The sequence below is a fragment of the Pleurodeles waltl genome, chromosome 12, assembly GCF_031143425.1.
Source record: "Pleurodeles waltl isolate 20211129_DDA chromosome 12, aPleWal1.hap1.20221129, whole genome shotgun sequence".
In the NCBI taxonomy this organism is placed as follows: domain Eukaryota; kingdom Metazoa; phylum Chordata; class Amphibia; order Caudata; family Salamandridae; genus Pleurodeles; species Pleurodeles waltl.
In genome coordinates, this window is record NC_090451.1 from 148,559,593 (window position 1) to 148,577,083 (window position 17,491).

At 41.7% G+C, this 17,491-nt stretch overlaps 1 protein-coding gene across 6 annotated transcripts in view; it reads left to right on the top strand.

The window, feature by feature from the left end:
* The window catches only part of LOC138267622 (P2Y purinoceptor 4-like), a 178,489-nt gene that overhangs the window by 82,074 nt on the left and 78,924 nt on the right, over positions 1-17,491 (top strand). For 3 of the 6 annotated variants that reach the window (XM_069216706.1, XM_069216709.1, XM_069216704.1), the window contains exon 2: positions 16,427-17,238. In XM_069216706.1, the coding sequence (XP_069072807.1) occupies positions 17,107-17,238 (132 nt within the window). In that variant the 5' untranslated portion in view covers positions 16,427-17,106. Of the gene's footprint in view, positions 1-1,471; positions 1,570-2,504; positions 2,668-3,169; positions 3,272-16,426; positions 17,239-17,491 lie in introns of those variants that run through there. The other 3 variants (XM_069216707.1, XM_069216705.1, XM_069216708.1) reach the window with 3 other exon arrangements.

Here is a 17,491-nt window from a genome sequence, read left to right on the forward strand (position 1 = left end):
AAGGCCGGTCTTCTCTGCCTTCCCATGCACACACCTGCGGTTTGCTACTAAACATCCGGGGACATCCAGGATATTCCATATCCTACAAAGTGAACACCATGGACTTGTGGAATAACAGGGTGCCAAAGGCCATAATTTAAGAAAGAACAAGAGTTGGCAAAGCCAGTAGGTCTTGCTAATGCAAGATCCGTTGACTTTGCCATTTTTTTTTTAGCTATGTTGTACAGAGGTGCATCTGCTGTGCAGCATAGGTGAAAGTAAAAAAAAGGTGCTATGGCACAGCCAGCATTGACCACGTGGTATTGTTTTTTAGGTTGAGCGAACAAGCGCTTTTTGACTTGTTATAAGTATTCTGTGGGCTTTTAACCACACCCATCACTTTCACTCGTTCATGGGGTTGCCTTTCAAAAATCCCTTGATGTCATTGGTAAATGCTTTACATTTGTCCTGCCTTGGGGTTTTTTTTTTACCGCCTTGCAGTCTGACCCTGTTACATGGATTATTTCACAATTGACAATATACTTCAGCGTGGGCAAACTATGTTTTTTCTTCTGTCTCTCCCCTTCATGCTCCATGGCGGCCATGGCACTCACAGCGCAAACAGCACAGAACATCGCAAACTTCATCAGCGGTATTGAAGCACTGGTCACATTGTTCACTCTCTTACTCAGTGCTCGAAATGGAAAAATAAAAATGCATGTACTCTATTACAGAGTACCTGCTTCTTTCTGAGAAGTGCAGGTACTCTCCAATTAAAAGTATTACGTTTTTCTTGAGAAGTGAAGGTACTCTCCCTCTTAAAATAAAAAAGTGCTGGTACTCCAACCGGACAGTACCGGCCCATTTAAAGCACTGCTCTTACCTAATGAGAATCATTTCTTTTGGCTCTCCCCTTTACAGCCAAAGCTTTCACAAATACACTTGTAATTGATAAATGCTTTATTTATTTAAAAAAAAAAAAAAAAAAAAATCCTCAAAGTGGCTCACGGAGAGAGAATACTACAATATTCACTGCACTCTGGAAACTCGTCCCATAACACTTTGCAAGCATTCTTTTACAAAAAATGTTGCCCATAACTCAGCCTATGTGGTCCCACGACAATGAGACCACCACCAAAACATTCACATGTCCGCCCAAGCAGACCGTTTCCCCGGGATTGTGTGAGCCGCATGGACACCCCGTTTATTTTTAGCTCGGGCGTTTCTCGCTACACTTGGCAGCAGACGTGGCAGAGAAGCCTCGTGCTCCGTCCCACAGTATGAAATGGAGGGGCTGTTTCCTTCTTTGGGGTGTTTCTGTCCGCTTGGTGCCGGGGTCCAGCGCCTTGAATGCCTTTGAAAGGTTGTCCGCACTTCCCCCGAGGCTAAGTAGTTTTCAGCGCGCTGATGGGCCCATGTGCACCGATTCGTGCATCATCGCTTCGTCATGGTAACCGGGAGAGAATGGGTTTTCCAGACACGTCATGGTGCACCCCCCCACCCCCGTGCTGAGCCAGGCCCCGACCTCTGTAGAGAGCGAGAGGGAAAGAGTGAGTGCTCGCCCAGTCACGGAGAGCTGCTGTTCCCAGGGTGAGAAGCGGGGGGCTACCTACCCTCCGGGGGAGAGGGGACAGGGGCGGGGTCAGCAGCCGGACACTCCAGTCCGCCTCCCGAGTCTCAAGATAAGGACCACGGTACCCCCTATCCTCCGACACTTATCTCTCTGCATGTTTTAACCCTTGTATGGTGTTTCGTAGATAGCAGTCGCTCGGGATGTCTCACAAACATCAGCTCCCTAGGAGGTTCACGGATAAAAGCGCCATAGAATCTCCTTTTTAGGAAACCACGAAAACAGCAGTCGCACATGTTCTCTCACAGACGGCAGTCTCGGAGTATCTCAAAGCCGCTCATGGTGTCAAACTGTATCTCAAAGACAGCAGTCTATCAGGACGTCTCTCAAACTGCAGCCCCATGGGGTGTCTCTCACAGTTCCTTCGAATGGCTACCAGGCTGTCAGTCGTTTGTCGTGGTGGCTTTTAAACAGCAATCTCTCGTAATGTCTGGAGATGTCTGTGAAGGAATCTCGAGGCTCTCAGATAGCAGTCACTCAGACAGTCTATAATAGTGTCAGTGAGGCTGTCGGACAGCGGTCAATTCCGGCATATAGAAGGCAACCTTAGGGGGTCTCTCAGCCCGCAGCCATATAGTGCCTCTAAAAGAGCCTCACACAAAAGTTAACAGACAGGAGGCACTGTGTGTGTTAACGAGACAGCCCCAGTACATCTCTGAGAGGAGGCACTTGGGATGTCGGAGACAAGAGGCTCAGGGTGCCACAGGCAGCAGGTATTCAGAGTGTCTGCGACAGTCTGGGGCCCCTCGGGCAGCCGGCACGCAGGACGTCTCTCGGGTAGTCTCAGGACGTGCTCTAGACAGCAGGCACTCTTGTCAGACAGGCACGTCTCTGAGACAGTGTTCACGTGCTGCTCGGACAGGGCAGCAGGCACGCAGGGTGTCTCCCAGACAGCTGCCTCTAAAGATGTCTGCCTGTGTGCCTGCCTGCTGCTGTCCCACCCCGGTGCAGGCTCTAACCTGCCTGCGGCACCTGGATCCAGGGCCTCCCGCCGCCAGAGAATTCCTGACGGGAAGAAGGGGGAGCCGGGACTTCCTGCGAGCCCCGGGGGTAACAAGGTGAGCTGGGGTCTCTGGGGGCGCGAACATGGGGTTCGAGAGGGAAGCCTTAAGAGTGGGTGCTACAAGGAAAGTGCCAGACTGAGGGGCCCCTGAAAGGCAGGAGCTGGTTAAACAGACGTGGGGCAGACCCCGGTGTCCTCTTTTCACCCTCCGCCCTCAAGCGTCCCAGCGAGTGGCTGGGGTGGGCCCGGGGTGGGTAGTATAACCCGGGGCCTGCTGGGGAGGAGCTGTGGAGGGGTTGGAGACCAAGAGGCCCGTGTCGGAGGGTATGAGGGAACTTAGAGAGGGGCTGGGGAAGGAGACAGCCCAGGGAGTGAAGTGCCGGGCAGGGGACAAATGGAGAGGAGTTTGGAGTGAGGGGGCTAGAGGCAGGATCGTGTCACAGGCCCCTGCAGTCCCTGCTCTCCCGAGGACTGAGTATTCGTGAGTTATGGGCCCCTTAGCACAGTCTGCCGAGGGGTGGTGGGTGTGGGGAGGCTCGAGGGGGCATCAACTATTAGTCCAGAGAGCGGAGGTGCTGGAGAAGAGCCGGTATCAAGTGAGAAGCTGGGGAAGGAGGGCTTGAGGGGTGAGAGACCCCCCCCCCCCTTCCCAAGGAGAGGTAAGAGAGAGGCGCTAACGAAGGGGTAAGCCCTCTCAGGAGTGAGTCTGAACACTGCTACTGAGCGCAGACATTGCCACATTGTGAACTTAAACGGCGCCGTAGTGAGTTTAGGATGGCACACTGTGAATGTAAACAAGGCCACACTGTGTGCTTACACAGTGCTGCACTGTGGGGGAGCCCAGACTGTGCCAGATTGTGAGCTTAAACAGTCGTGCACTGTGAGCTTAATTAGCGCTACACTGTGACCTTAAACGGATCCACACTGTGAGCTTAGATAGTGCTAAACTGAGGCTCTAGACAGCGCCTCGCTGAGTTTAGACAGTGTTTCAGTGTGAACGCACAGTGCTGCTGTGTGTGAGAAATGAAACAGCGGGACTCCGGGGGGGTCACACAATGACACACTGAGTGTAGACAGTCCTCGCCTTGAACGTAGGCGGTTGCGCAGTTTTCGCAGTGCTACAGCGCCAGCATTCACTGTGCAGCGCTACATAGAGTGAAAGGAGCGCTACATCTACGAGTTTAAACAGCGCTCGGGTGTCATTTTAGAATTGGCTACTCTCATAGTAGCCACATCCACGCCGTGAGCTCTGAATGTGCTACTTTCAACTCAGAATGATCCACAATGAGTATTTACAGTGATACTGTCTGACCTTGCTGTTACACTGTAGCGCTACACTGTGCTCGTACACCGTCTTACGCTGGTATCTTGGTGCTACACTGTGATCGTACATAGTGCTACACTGTGATCTTACTTGGTGCCACACGCTGGTCTTGGTGCTACATTGTAATAAGCGCTGTGATCTTACACAGTGCTACGCTTCGATTTTACACACCGCTGCACAGCGCTACATTGTGATCTTACTCAGTGCTACAATATGATTTTCGAGCTACACTGTGATCTTAGTGTCACACGGTGGTCTTGGTGCTACACTGTATTTTTTCACAATGCTTCACTGTGATCGTACACGTGGTTGGTACGTGTGCCTATTAGGTAGTACGTTGTGAACTTGAAACTATGCTGTGTTCTTACAAACCGCCGCACTGTGATCTTTAAGGCTCTCACACACTGAGGTCAGACGTGGCACACTGAATATATTTTGTTCTCCGCTGTGACTTTGGCGCTACACTGTGAGTTTATCCGTTTGTGTTAATAAACTGAGTTTAGTCAGTGCTACACCGGGACCTAAAACAGTGTCAGCGAGACTCTGAAGTCAGTAATCCAAGCCGTACACCCACACTGAAGCCTCTCATGTCGCCGTGAGCACGGGTGCACGCTCTAGGCCTCCCCGGGTTTCTCTTTGCACCCCTTCAAGCCCCTTGGCTCACGTGTGGCACCCACAGTTTTGATCACATCTTGCCTATGTAACCCCGTAAACTGCCCATTAAGACCCGTCGCACGTCTGAAGGAGACTGTCCTCCTTAGATTACACATTCACCCCAGCATCGCTGTCACGCAAACTCGTCTCTGGAGTGAGACGTCACCAACACGGAGGCCTACTCGAGGGCTCGAGTCCTCCCAGCTCAAGAGGAGTTCTGCAATGAAGCTTGCCCGTGCTGGCGGTGCCCCAGAGTTGTGAAACTCTCTTAAAAACACGCTTGCATTGTCCCTCCGTAAGAATGTTTACGGTAATCTTAAAATCATTGATTATCTGCCTACTACAATCGATCTTGGCTCAGCTTGAGTCGCCTTCAGTGTACTCAGTGCATTGTTTGTGTGATATCGATTTTATGCGCTGCTGTTCCTCTTTCACTAATAGACTGCAAGCACATGGTGCGAAATGTGAACCCAATTTATGCAATATAGTCAGGCCTCCCAGGGTTCAGTTTTTTACCGATTCTTACAGATAAATACAGGCAGAAAACTATTTAATGTCCTGTCTATATTTATTTTTAAGTACAGAAAAATAGGCCTTCGTTGAATTTTCTCTACTGTCAGTCAGGAGTGCCAGGTCAGTAGGTGTACAGACTGAGAGATAGGGGAGATGAACAAATATAATAGATTTGGTAGTTGAGCTTAATTAAGTGCAGATCTACAGTTATTTATGCTGTTCTACAATGGAAATGTTTTCAGATAACTATTGCACTCTGTACTGCTGAATCCCTTTGGACATTGAAATGCTAGTATACATTTATCACTCAAATAAGTGTGGAAAAAATACCCATTGTAGCTTCATTTCTACAGTAAACACATAATAAAAATTGATAGATACAGAAAAAAATGAGCAAAAATATGGATAAAACGAACAGAAATGTTGAAAAAATAAATACCATAAAACCGGGAACCCTAAATATAATCATGATCCCTCTATATAAACATGCATTGGCAAAGCCAAAAGGTCTGGCATTGGCTGCTAGCCTCTTAGCTTGGCGCACACATACTTGCACTTACAGGAACTTTAAACCAGCCCCCTCAATCAATTCTGTAAACTTTATTTCTTGTGTAGGAGCTGCTGGTTCCTCACCAGTACAAAAAGAATAGACATTTAAAAAAAAAAAAGAACCGGTCAGCTAATATAAAAAATATTGGTTCATACCAAATATACATAATGTCATAGTAGTCCCTGGCACTGAAGGGAATTACTTTGTGTGTGGATGTGCTCCTTGTGAAACTTCAGAATGCCACCAATCACAGTGAAGTTAGCCAGTGGCTGAAGTGGGTGGACCCACTGTCCCATTTACTCTATGCTTTATTGGGTGGAAGAAAATGTGAATGACACAATAACAGACCAATATTGACAATACAATTGATGAGGTTGTCTGGCTTAAAGCTCCTGTAAGTGCAAGTGTGTGGTGTGTGTGTGTGTGTATATATATATATATATATATAGAAACACTTAACTTCGGCAATTCCCTTGCCGCTCCTAATCGCCAATGGTGCCTGGATAAGACGCGCGCCACCACGTCTGACATACAAACACAACCTTATTTTTTAATAAGGCAACCGGCACTCCGTGAATGTGCCAACCTGTGTGGGCAGCCATTTTTGCCCATTTAAATACAAGTGCATTTCTTAAAGCAACAAAGTAACAAAAATACTGATAGTTAAACATCTAATATTTACAACATCCATCATTTCGCCTAATTGCAAAAACATATATAAATGCATATATAAATAAATGCCTATAAATTTTACCTCCTATTTTGCATGTTTTATCTGTGAAAACCTTGTTCTTATACGAAAACAAATCTAATCTAAGTAATAGATAAAAACAAAAACAAATATGTGAGCAAAGATAACAAAAAGAAAATGAATTGAAACTCTCATACTTGTTATTAACTGAGCATATTTCAAAGATTAATTGCATACCTGAATCCACAATTTACCCACAACAAAAACAAAACTATACTATACTATGTAACCATGGAAAAATCTTAGAAAAATCTTTAAACATGTTGGAAACTCATATAAATACTGCAATGACCATGATATAACACAATAGCAATGACTATATACTTAAACCTGTGGAATGTTATGGTACCATTGTTTTCACAACAGTAAAGAAAATATTTATTTTTATGAAAAGGTACACTATGTCTCATGAAGAGAAAATGTGTATCAACAGACAGAACATATGACTGAATAAGCCTGAATGAAAGAATATACCGAATAAGGAACCCACTTAGTTCAAATGAATATATAATTCTTCACTGGAGTTTAATCCTACTGGTTCTCTAGAATCAAGTGTCAAAATATATCTGGATTCCAACTTTCTCAGGTTTTCTCCCTGTCCCCTCCACGTACATCTTTTTTTATTCCGTCAATTACACTATATTTGATACTTTCCATTCGTCCTGCATGAAACTCATGTACATGTCTAGCAACAGGGTATGAATCGTCTTTGTTGGTTATCGCCCTAAAATGTTGGAGTATTCTTTTGTGCACTTGGAGTTTAGTACTACCAACATATATCTTGGGACAACTGCATTTTAAAATGTAAATTACATATTCACTCCTGCAGTCATATCTGCCTTTTATGGTGTGAATAGTTCTGTCTCCTTGCTGGATACTCTTAATGTTTTCACCATTTTTACATGCTTTACATTTGGCACATTTAAAAAATCCATTTTGCGATTGAAGCCAACTACTTTGCATAGTCTTCCCCTGTCTCACATCGCTTTTCACAAGGACATTTCTCATTGACGTCCCTTTTCTGTATGTTATTGTAGGCCTATTTTTCAAATTTGTGCCTATCACAGGATCACTTTTTAGCATGTGCCAATGTTTCTGTAAAATCTTTCTGATGGATTCATGAGCCCTATTAAAAGTGGTTATGTATCTAACATTAGCAGTATCATCATGTGTTTTGCTATTTTTCTTTCCACCTTTACTGCTTTGTTCTGAAGCAAATAGCAACTGATCTCTGGACCGGGATTTGACTCTAACTGCACTGTGTTGTAATAACTCACTGGAGTATCCTCTCTGTTTTAATCTGTCAATCATATTGTCTTGTACTTTTAAATAATCACTTTCTTTACTGCAAATTCTCTTGGCTCTCAAAAATTCTCCAAAGGGAATGTTATTCTTCAGAGGTTGAGGATGGTGACTTTTAGCATGCCGGATGCTGTTCCCTGCTGTGGCTTTCCTAAACAATGTTGTCTCTATTTTGTTATTTTCAATGAATACTCTGATGTCTAAGAATTCAATCTCATGCTTGTCAATTTTCCCCGTGAATTTCAAATTACAATGATTAATGTTTATTTCTTTGATAAAATTGCTAGCAGTACCTCGATCACCCTTCCAAATTATGAAAATATCAACGATATACCTGAGCCACAGAACGATGTTGTCATTCAATTTATCTAGCGGGAAGTTGTTAAGTATCTGTTCTTCCCACCACCCCATGAATAAGTTGGCATAACTTGGAGCAAAGCATGTTCCCATTGCTGTACCGCATGCCTGCTCAAATATCTCATTATTGAAGAAAAACATGTTATGTTGTAAACACCATCTTATCATTTGGCTCAGCATTCTGCTATGGTGGTAAAAACTGATTGATCTCATTTTCAAAAAATATTCTACTGCCTGGATTCCCAATTCATGTGGGATACTTGTATATAATGCTGTAACATCAAGTGTCATCAACAAGTATTCATTGTCCCAGCCAACATCAAAAATCCTCCTCAGAAAATCACCACTATCTTGCAGATAGGAAGATAGGTTACTAACTAGCGGCTGTAAAAACTTGTCTATGTATTGTGATACGGTTTCAAACAAACTTCCTTTAATGGACACTATAGGTCGCCCAGGGGGTTTGTGTACATCTTTGTGGATCTTCGGTATCAGGTAAAATACAGGTAACTTGGGAAAGTCTACTTTCAGAAAACTGTACTCTTGTTGACTGATGAGACCTTTGTCACGCCATTGTATCAATTCTGAATCAAATTGTATTTTAACACTCTCAACGTGATCAAGGTCAATCCTTCTATAACATTTGTTGTCATTCAATTGTTTGTATGCTTCATCCATGTATTGTTTTGTTGACCAGATCACTATATTCCCTCCTTTATCGGAGCCTCTTACTACAATGTCTGGGTTGTTGGAAAGTTTATCTAATGTTTTATAATATCCACCCTTTTTGTTATTCAATGCACTCCAAGTTCTGGCTCTCAAAATTTTCAATTCTTTGATCACAGTTTCTGAAAATTGGTCAATCATGTCTTCACTGGGTGATGGGACAGTTTTTGACTTTGGTTTCAGACCTGATGCTCCATCCTTGTTAAGACAGACTCCTTCTGATTCCAATCTGTCTAACATCTGTTCTTCATTAATTTCACCCATTGTGCTATCTTCCAATTCCCAAAGTTCTCTCATTAGTGAAACATCCTCAATTGTTAGATTATGACTGATTAGTCTTTGTGTGTTATAACTGGTTTCTTCTGTACACTCCCCTTGTGTTGTTACTTTTTTACACTTTGCTTGATGGATTTTTGACAATTTTAATTTACGTATAAACAGAAACAAGTCTATACGACTTTGCACATAATCAAAATCACTGGGTTGGCAGTACGAGAGGCCTAACGATAAATTGACTTTATCCTCCTGGTCCAATTGTATGTCTGATAGATTAACCACAGTTTTATTGTCCGTTTGTACCGTTTGCTGCTGCGAGTCATCTTGCTTCCCTCGTCGCTGTGGTTTTCTTTTGCCCCCTCGTCTTTTCTGCCTCTGCCTCTTCCTCTTATTCGAGTTCCTCCTCTCCATGGTCTGTGATTTGTTCTCCGATCCTTCCTTAAAAAATCGAACTCTTCTTGTAATGTGCTGTGGGACTTTGTTCTTGATGTTTCTTCAAAATCTGTATCAGAACTCTCACTCATGCCTACATTGGATGTCCTCCGTGCAGTGCTTTGAATTTGGCTTGCTGATTCCTTCACTTTCAATTGTCTCCAATAATCAAATTTCCTCGCAAATGTGTAAATTTGTCCCGTCTCATAATCAAATGCGTCTCTGTTGAATTTCCGTGATTTCTTGGAAATGATCTCTTCCTCGATCTTGATCAATCGCTCTTCCATGGCATTACTCAAAGATTCAACTAACTTTTTGTCCGAAAAAGCTTCAATTCGCTTAGTAACACTATTAATTTGTTCTATAACTGTCTCTCTCTCTATTTGTGCATACTTGATTAATATTCTCATCATTCCTGCAGAGCTTGCAGCATTGTGAGCTGCCCATTCCTTTAAAAGATCAGGATTTGAGTCATCATAATTAGGCATAATAAAAATTCTTAGGCCCCTGGGTACTCTATCCACTTCCAAGTACTTATTAAGAGACTCACATTCCCACCATTTGCTTAGTTCTTTCTTTTTCAATTTTTCTAGTTCTTTAAAATGCCCCATAGATGTCTGTGTTTGCTGCTGGGGAGTCCCCCCTGGTTGATTGATCTTTCCCATTGTTAGTACATTTAGCAAAGGCTAATTCTGCTCTTAATTTTCTGTTTTCATAGACATTTGTAGTTTTGTTAGCCATTATTATGTATGCATATGTAATATGAATGTCTTATCCAAAAAATGCCTTTCGATCCTCCAATAAATTACTTATACTCTAATGTTGATCTCAAAACCGTACATCGCTTTTATGCACAAAGGCGCATCACACTGAATTCATGATGACAAAAATCTTCACATTAGGCAAAAAATATTATGCGGCTTCTCTCATCTTGATGTGGGTTTTTATTGAAAACAAACATGCCACGCTCATTTCATAATGACTAAAACATTCGCGTTTTCCAAAAAGTCTTTTTGTGACTTCTCATATCTTTAGAAAGTCTATTGTCAATATGCGCCTGGATATAATGTTGCCAATCCCTTGTGAACACCACCGGTCCGTACTCCAATCTACACACTATTCCATGGTTAAATAGGCTTTAAAGTCCATCTGAAAACAGTACTTTGTTTATATTGAAAAATAATTATGCTGCGTTCAGTTCGTGATAACTCAAAAGTTACTTTGTTGCTTTAAGAAATGCACTTGTATTTAAATGGGGCAAAAATGGCTGCCCACACAGGTTGGCACATTCACGGAGTGCCGGTTGCCTTATTAAAAAATAAGGTTGTGTTTATATATATATATATATATATATATATATATATATATATATATATATATATATACATTTCATTACTGCTTCTTACCAGCATGCTGCTGACTGCTTCAAGCAAGTACCTCTGTCCGTGAGGGTGGACTTGCATGCAATTTCAATTATTGCCAAAAGAAGTGTGACGGGCACTCAGGGGGTGAAATTAATTTATTTTATTGTAACTTTAAAAGACACCTTTCAGCAGATCGCATTTTTCAATATCTGACATCAGTGACTGCTCCCAATTCTATTTAAGAAGCCACCCGATATATAAAACATTCAAACCAAATCGAGAAAATAAACAAAGGACACATTGTTCTTGGTTCCATTGTAACAAAAACAACTCTGCACAGTGGCCATATTTGTAGTATCACCAAATTCATTAGGTTATTGCATCACCCATGTATTATTACCATTCGGCCACCAACTTAACTTATTGTTCGCAACAAATACTTATAATAGGACTTTATACATCAGAAGTATCAGATAAATAAAATGCATCTTTCTGAACGGGCTATTGCTGCAGTTCAGTTAGATGCTGTCCGTATTATACACTCAAACTATTGTGTGTTTACTCAGAAGTGTCCTCCTCATCCAGTTTACAGTTATGTCACAATCGGGCTGTTGATCCAAAAACTTAAGATATAAGAAGAACATATTATTGATGAATATAGGAAAACAGAGGCATCTACCTACAGTGGCCATATTTCTGGCATGAAAAATTAATTAATTTAATTAATACTTTGGCTTATCATTTCAAGTAATGCAGCCAGCAGACTGCCTCGTTGTTTGGAAAATGTGCTGATCAAGCAAACTTAAGCATCAACATGTTTCACAATATAGAAACAAATCAAAATAAATAAATTGACAGATGCATCTTTTTGAATCAATACACAGTTACCCCTATTTGGGCTAACACATCATGTGTACTCAATCTTAGTGTTCAGTGGCTGCTTTCACTGAAACCTCTAAGCATAAAACCTACTCAGCCTACCAAGAATGTGCTTGAGCATATCCTCCCAATCTGACATACTATACTACCTTGATTGTACTAATATGTCTTCACCTACAAGACATACACATCACTGCTAAACATTTGTGGACCCTTACTTAGATTTTATTCACCCAAGTGACTGATGAATTCTTCCTTACTGTTTAAGCCTTTGGGTGCATTAGTTTGTAGATTGATGATATACTTTCATTCCATTCATCTCAGAGATAAAATGCTATTGCCTCCGTCCCTTCTCCAATGGGTAGAGAAAATAATTTTAATTGCTCCCTATTGATATTGTGATTTAATTCAAAATGTCTGGCAACTGGATATGGGGGATCCCTATTAGTAATGGCCCACATGTCTTCAAGTACTCATTTTTTTAACTGGGTGCCTCTTAACCCCATTGTGCTTTTTATCACACAACCAGAGCAGGCTGTAAATTATGTAATCTGAATTACAAGTTAAAAAGTATTTAATGTTTTCTGGTTTGATCTGTCCTGGTACCTTGAATTCCTTCACATTTGTACTGGATGTACACACCTTGCATTGCATACAAGGAAAGAGTGCCCCTCCATTCCTTCATTTGTTGGTTTAATAGTATGTGTACTAAAGTGACTGTGTACAAAGAGGTCCCCAAGTGATTTACTTCTTCTGTACATTACTAGGGAATTACTTCATATATCTGTCCCTAGAATACTACCCGATTTTAAAATATGTCAATTCGTCTTCAGAATGGGAACGATCTCAGGTGTTTTGTTTGGGAAATCTGTAATCATCCTAATTTGAGGTTCTTCCATTTATTTGTTCCTATCCTGTAACAGTTCAACTTGCGTATATTGTTGTACCTGGCCCTTAGCCAGAATAACAACCTTCCCTGGGTAGCCTCTGGCTTTAAATCTGGATAATATGTTCCTCTCTGTTTGTTCATAGTCACTCTCTATTGAGCAATTGTGTTTAACATACAGGAGTTCCCCAAAGGGGATGCTCCACTTCAGGTTACAAGGACGATTGCTCCTCACACGAAGCAGGGAGTTCCCCGCTGTGGGATTTATATAGAGTGCAGTGGAAAGTTTACGCTCTTGTACAAATACTTATACATCTAGAAACTTTATTTCTTTTGAAATGATGTGGCTGGTGAAGTGCAAGTTAAGGGGGTTCTGATTTTGAAGAGCAATGTGTTTCTCTGCTGATTCTTGGGTGCCTTACCATATTACAAAAAGGTGATCTATTTATCTGACCCAAAGAGTCACTTTTTCAACTCATACTTCATACTCTTCTGTCCAGGCCACCCGCTTCTCCCATCAGCCATTAAATACATTTGCATATCTGGGGGCAAAGCAGATGTCCATGGCAGTCCCGAGTATTTGCCTGTAAAACCTCCCTGCAAACATGGGGATGTTATCATTAAGGCAGAATTCAATAAACTGCACCAACATTTTGGTATGTTCACAGTACTTCAGTTCCCTACTGCGTAAGAAAAATTCCATTGCTTTAATTCCCTCAGTGTACAATATACTAATGTACAGACTAGTAACATCCAGAATGATCATCAGAAAATCTTCTTCCCGGCCTATGCCTTCTATGCACCATAAAGATCTTTGGTATTCCTTATGTGTGAACGTAGGTGTGTAATGAAGGGAAAAAAGAGAATAGTCAACATAGATTGATGTATGTTCCCGCAAACTCTATTTGATGACACAACAGATCGACCCGGGGGGGTGTCAGGATTTTTGTACCTCTTTGGGATGTGATAGAAGATAGGAGTCTGGGGATATTTACATTTTAGAAATGTATACTCCTCAAAGTCCAGCATCCCCTTGTCTCTCCATTTGTCCAACAAGTCAATCTCTGTGCAGTCTCCATATAATACATTTTTTGAATGGGTTCGAAGCACCCCTGATCATTCAGTTGTAATATCTCCTGTTCATAATATTCTCGGGTCAGTAATACCACGTTCTCTTCTTTTTTTCTGACAGTTTTATTACAATTTTATCATAATTTTTTTAACTTAGAAGTGCTTTCCATTTCTCTTTTGTAGTGTTGCATTTTTTTCTGCCTTTAATTTGATACCACAGGTGCTCCAATTCGTCAATGATTACTTTGTGGAAAGTATCAACAGCATCATGCAGAGTATGAGGGATACATTGTGATTTTTAGTTAAAAGTGATTACTCCCACCATTTTGTTTAATTCCCGCTTGTTCTAGAGACTTAAATATATTCTCTTGTTCCTTCTGTGAACTAAATGTTAACCCCATTGAAAGTTTTCTAAAATAAGTAAAGTCTCCAGATTTTCTCCCATTAAGATGTCTGTCAGTTGACTTGTATTGCCCATGTTGGCTGCTTTACTTTCTCTCACAATATGTTGTTTACGTAATTTGAGTTTTTGTATGAATTTAAATAAATTGATCCTGGTCTTGATAAAATTAAACTGCATTGTTGGTCAGATGTGAGTCTCAATTTGAAGATAGATAATTTGGCTTTGGTGAGTACCCTGTTAGCTAAGGTAACAACAGTTAGATCTTTTTAATCTACTTTTTCCTGCCCCAGGAATTCTCCTGTACTCTCTCTGTGGCTTTGGATTCCTTTTGTCTCTGTCATTTGTTTGCGCTATGTCTTGTTTTTTTGTGCTTCTCCCCCTCCAGTGGTTGGGCTCCTTGTGATGTTCTCTGACAAGTTGTTCACATCAGTTAGTACTCCTGGAAAAAGTTGTACCCACTTTACTTGCTGGATGGGTCTGAGCACTTTTTGTTTTTTCCCTCCGTGAGATCTGTGTCAGTTCCCCTTCAGATTGAGATGTCTCCTTATTATTCAGTATTGTAGATTTTTGGTTTTGTGAAACTCACACCTTTGGATATCAAATTTTCGTGGAAAAGTTAGAACTCTTCCCAGTTCATAATAGCCTCCATTGTCTCTTGCTAACCTTCTTTGCATTGTTTCATGCCTTCTTCATATGTGAGAAGTCTGCTTTTTGTCTGTTGACGTAACTCTTCTACTTTAGTTATTTCTGTGTTTTTGGAGATCTCTCCTTCCAATATCTGTTTCTTTACCGAAATCAGTACTATACTGTACAGCACATTGTCATGGATGATATGTTCAGTGAAGCTGCATGGAAGCAAGGAGCCACCAGCATTTTTAGATCACAACAAGTCACCTGTAATATTGAAGCCAGTACTAGCACAAGGGCACCAAACAATACCTTGATAGGACAATCTACACATTTGGAACTTTAGTATGAAAAAAAAATTAAGAAAGTGGTGGGAGGCTACCTCTCTGCAAAACTATTTAGAAGCAAATAGGGTCCCTCGTGGACTGAGGATATATACAATACCTTATTACGAAAATCCTGATCCTCAGCTTTTTCAGGAATAGGCCGAGCACAGCTTCATCTTCTGAAGGAATGTTACGAACTCTGACAAAAGTTGCATGGAAAATGAAGGAGTGTAGCATCATGGTGGTGCCACGTTGCCTGGGCTCAAGAGCAAAGTTCCCAAAATAAATTGATATCTAACATTTCTCCTTTAAATTGTTGTGGATAGTTTCCACTTAGGGTAGCGGCTACACCCAACAGCCCTTTATTTTCAGATGGTGTATAAGACGGGCTTTCTGCACATGCAAAACACTACAATGTGGAGAAAAAAACAGGGAAATGTGTAAATATCTCACTCCTAATATTAAAGTTCTATATTGTCTGCCTGTCAATAATCACCGATGTAGGTTTAGGGGAAATCAGAACACGTCTGAAAATGTCAAAGTTTGTACAATTCTAGGCATACTTCAGTGCATTTTTCAAGATCCCCAAAAATGTGTTGATTTTTATTTTAAACAGTGTCCTCATATGTTTACACGCCATCTGTTGTTAAATGTATTTGATGGCTCGAGCTCTTAGGGCAAGGCAGCCCCTTCACTCCGCCTCTCCTTATGAATTGTGTGGCTTGGCCAACTTTAGAATGGAACCCTATTTTCTACAAAATATGTGAACAAAGTTTTAACGATCCAAATTAGCTCTCTACTAGGTCATTCAGCCAACTCCCAGCTTTTAGCCAGTACCACTTTGCCTGCTAGGAAATTCTTAACAGATAAACATAACGAAAAAGGAAAGCTTTTAATTTCAAAGAAATTGAGAACAGTACAGTCTTCAGGGCCTTCCTTTAGGAGAGCTCTGCACTCAGATCTTGGTTCAGTGATGCCCACAGTTAAGGGCCCTGAAGTCCCAGTGTCCTGCCTCTATGTTTCGTCCATTTGAATGCTCTTGGGCCAATTATATGTTCAAATGCAGAGTGTAAGATCCTGTTAAGTGTGTGTTGTGAAGGTAAGACTTTGCTGATATCTTGAAATTGTGACCCAGAACACCTTGCAGACACTGCAGAGTACTTTAGATGTGATTCTGGAAGCCAATGCAGATCCTTCAAGGCTAGTTCTATGTGATCGCATCTCAGTGCAAGGTAGCTTATGGTTGCTTTGTTTTGGAGCCTTCCTATTCATTCAGTGGGTATTTTGGGAGCCTGGTGTATAGAACATTGTAAAGATCTAGTCTTACCAAAACCATCACATGTCTAACAATTTTCTTTGATCTTCACTTGCAGCTTCAGTGGTTGCCCAAGGGATACAATGCAGAAAACACGTGCCTTCAATCAGTTGTCATCGAAAACACTGCAAACCAGTCTGTTGCCATTCATCAAAATTGAACTTGCGTCAATTGTCCACCAACTGAGCTTCTAAACACAGATTTCCACCAATGTAGAATTCACTGAGTGTATTGATGGAGATACCGATGGAATGTTGGCTGCAAGAGGTTTTCATTAGAGACTTCCCTCTGCTTTCATATTACTATCCTTCTCAACCAGGACTCTCCCCGCTGCCGCTGTCCATTTGAGATTGCCAAGAGAGGCCCTGAAATGCACAGTTCAAAATAATAGCATAACCAGACTTAGCACCTGCTTGGAAAGTGGGATTTGCAAAACTGGGAGTGGCCAAGAAATGAGGCATCTCGGGATAGCCTAGGAAGTCTGTTGAGATGGTCTCATAAAGATGTTCTGTTGCATCTTGCTTTAAAACCCCTACTCAAGTCCCAAAAGTTCATGCATATTTTGATTTGTGGAATAGAACTGGACCACTGACCACCAGCACTCACTCTGTGTCGGAGAAGAGATCAGTCACCAGTTTGTGCTCCTCCACGTACTCGCACCCATACACATGTGGGGGTTGGAGTTTGTATTCCATCCCAGCAGAAATCGAAGGAAGGAATAAACGCTCTCCCGGAATCATGGCCATGGACCGAATAGACCCTCCCAGTCTAGACTGGAAAGCGTTTGAGTCTCACCTGGCCCAGCTGCAGCAGAGGGAGGTGAAGACGGAAGCGGAGCTCGTCAAGCAGTACAGCCCTGGGTACAGCATGGTGGGTCACCTTCATTTAAATATTCATGTTTATTTATTGAAATAATGCGACCAGCCAATTCTCATCAATTGATTCATTGGAGCATGGTAATGTATTTATCCTTTGAAAAGCAGTTGTGTAACTTAGGGCCTGATTTATAGTTTGTCGGAGAGGGTTAGTACGTCACAAATGTGACGGATGTCCTGTCCGCCATTTGTAACAATTTAATTATAGCCTATGGAAATTGTAATACGGCAATGGTACATCCGTCACA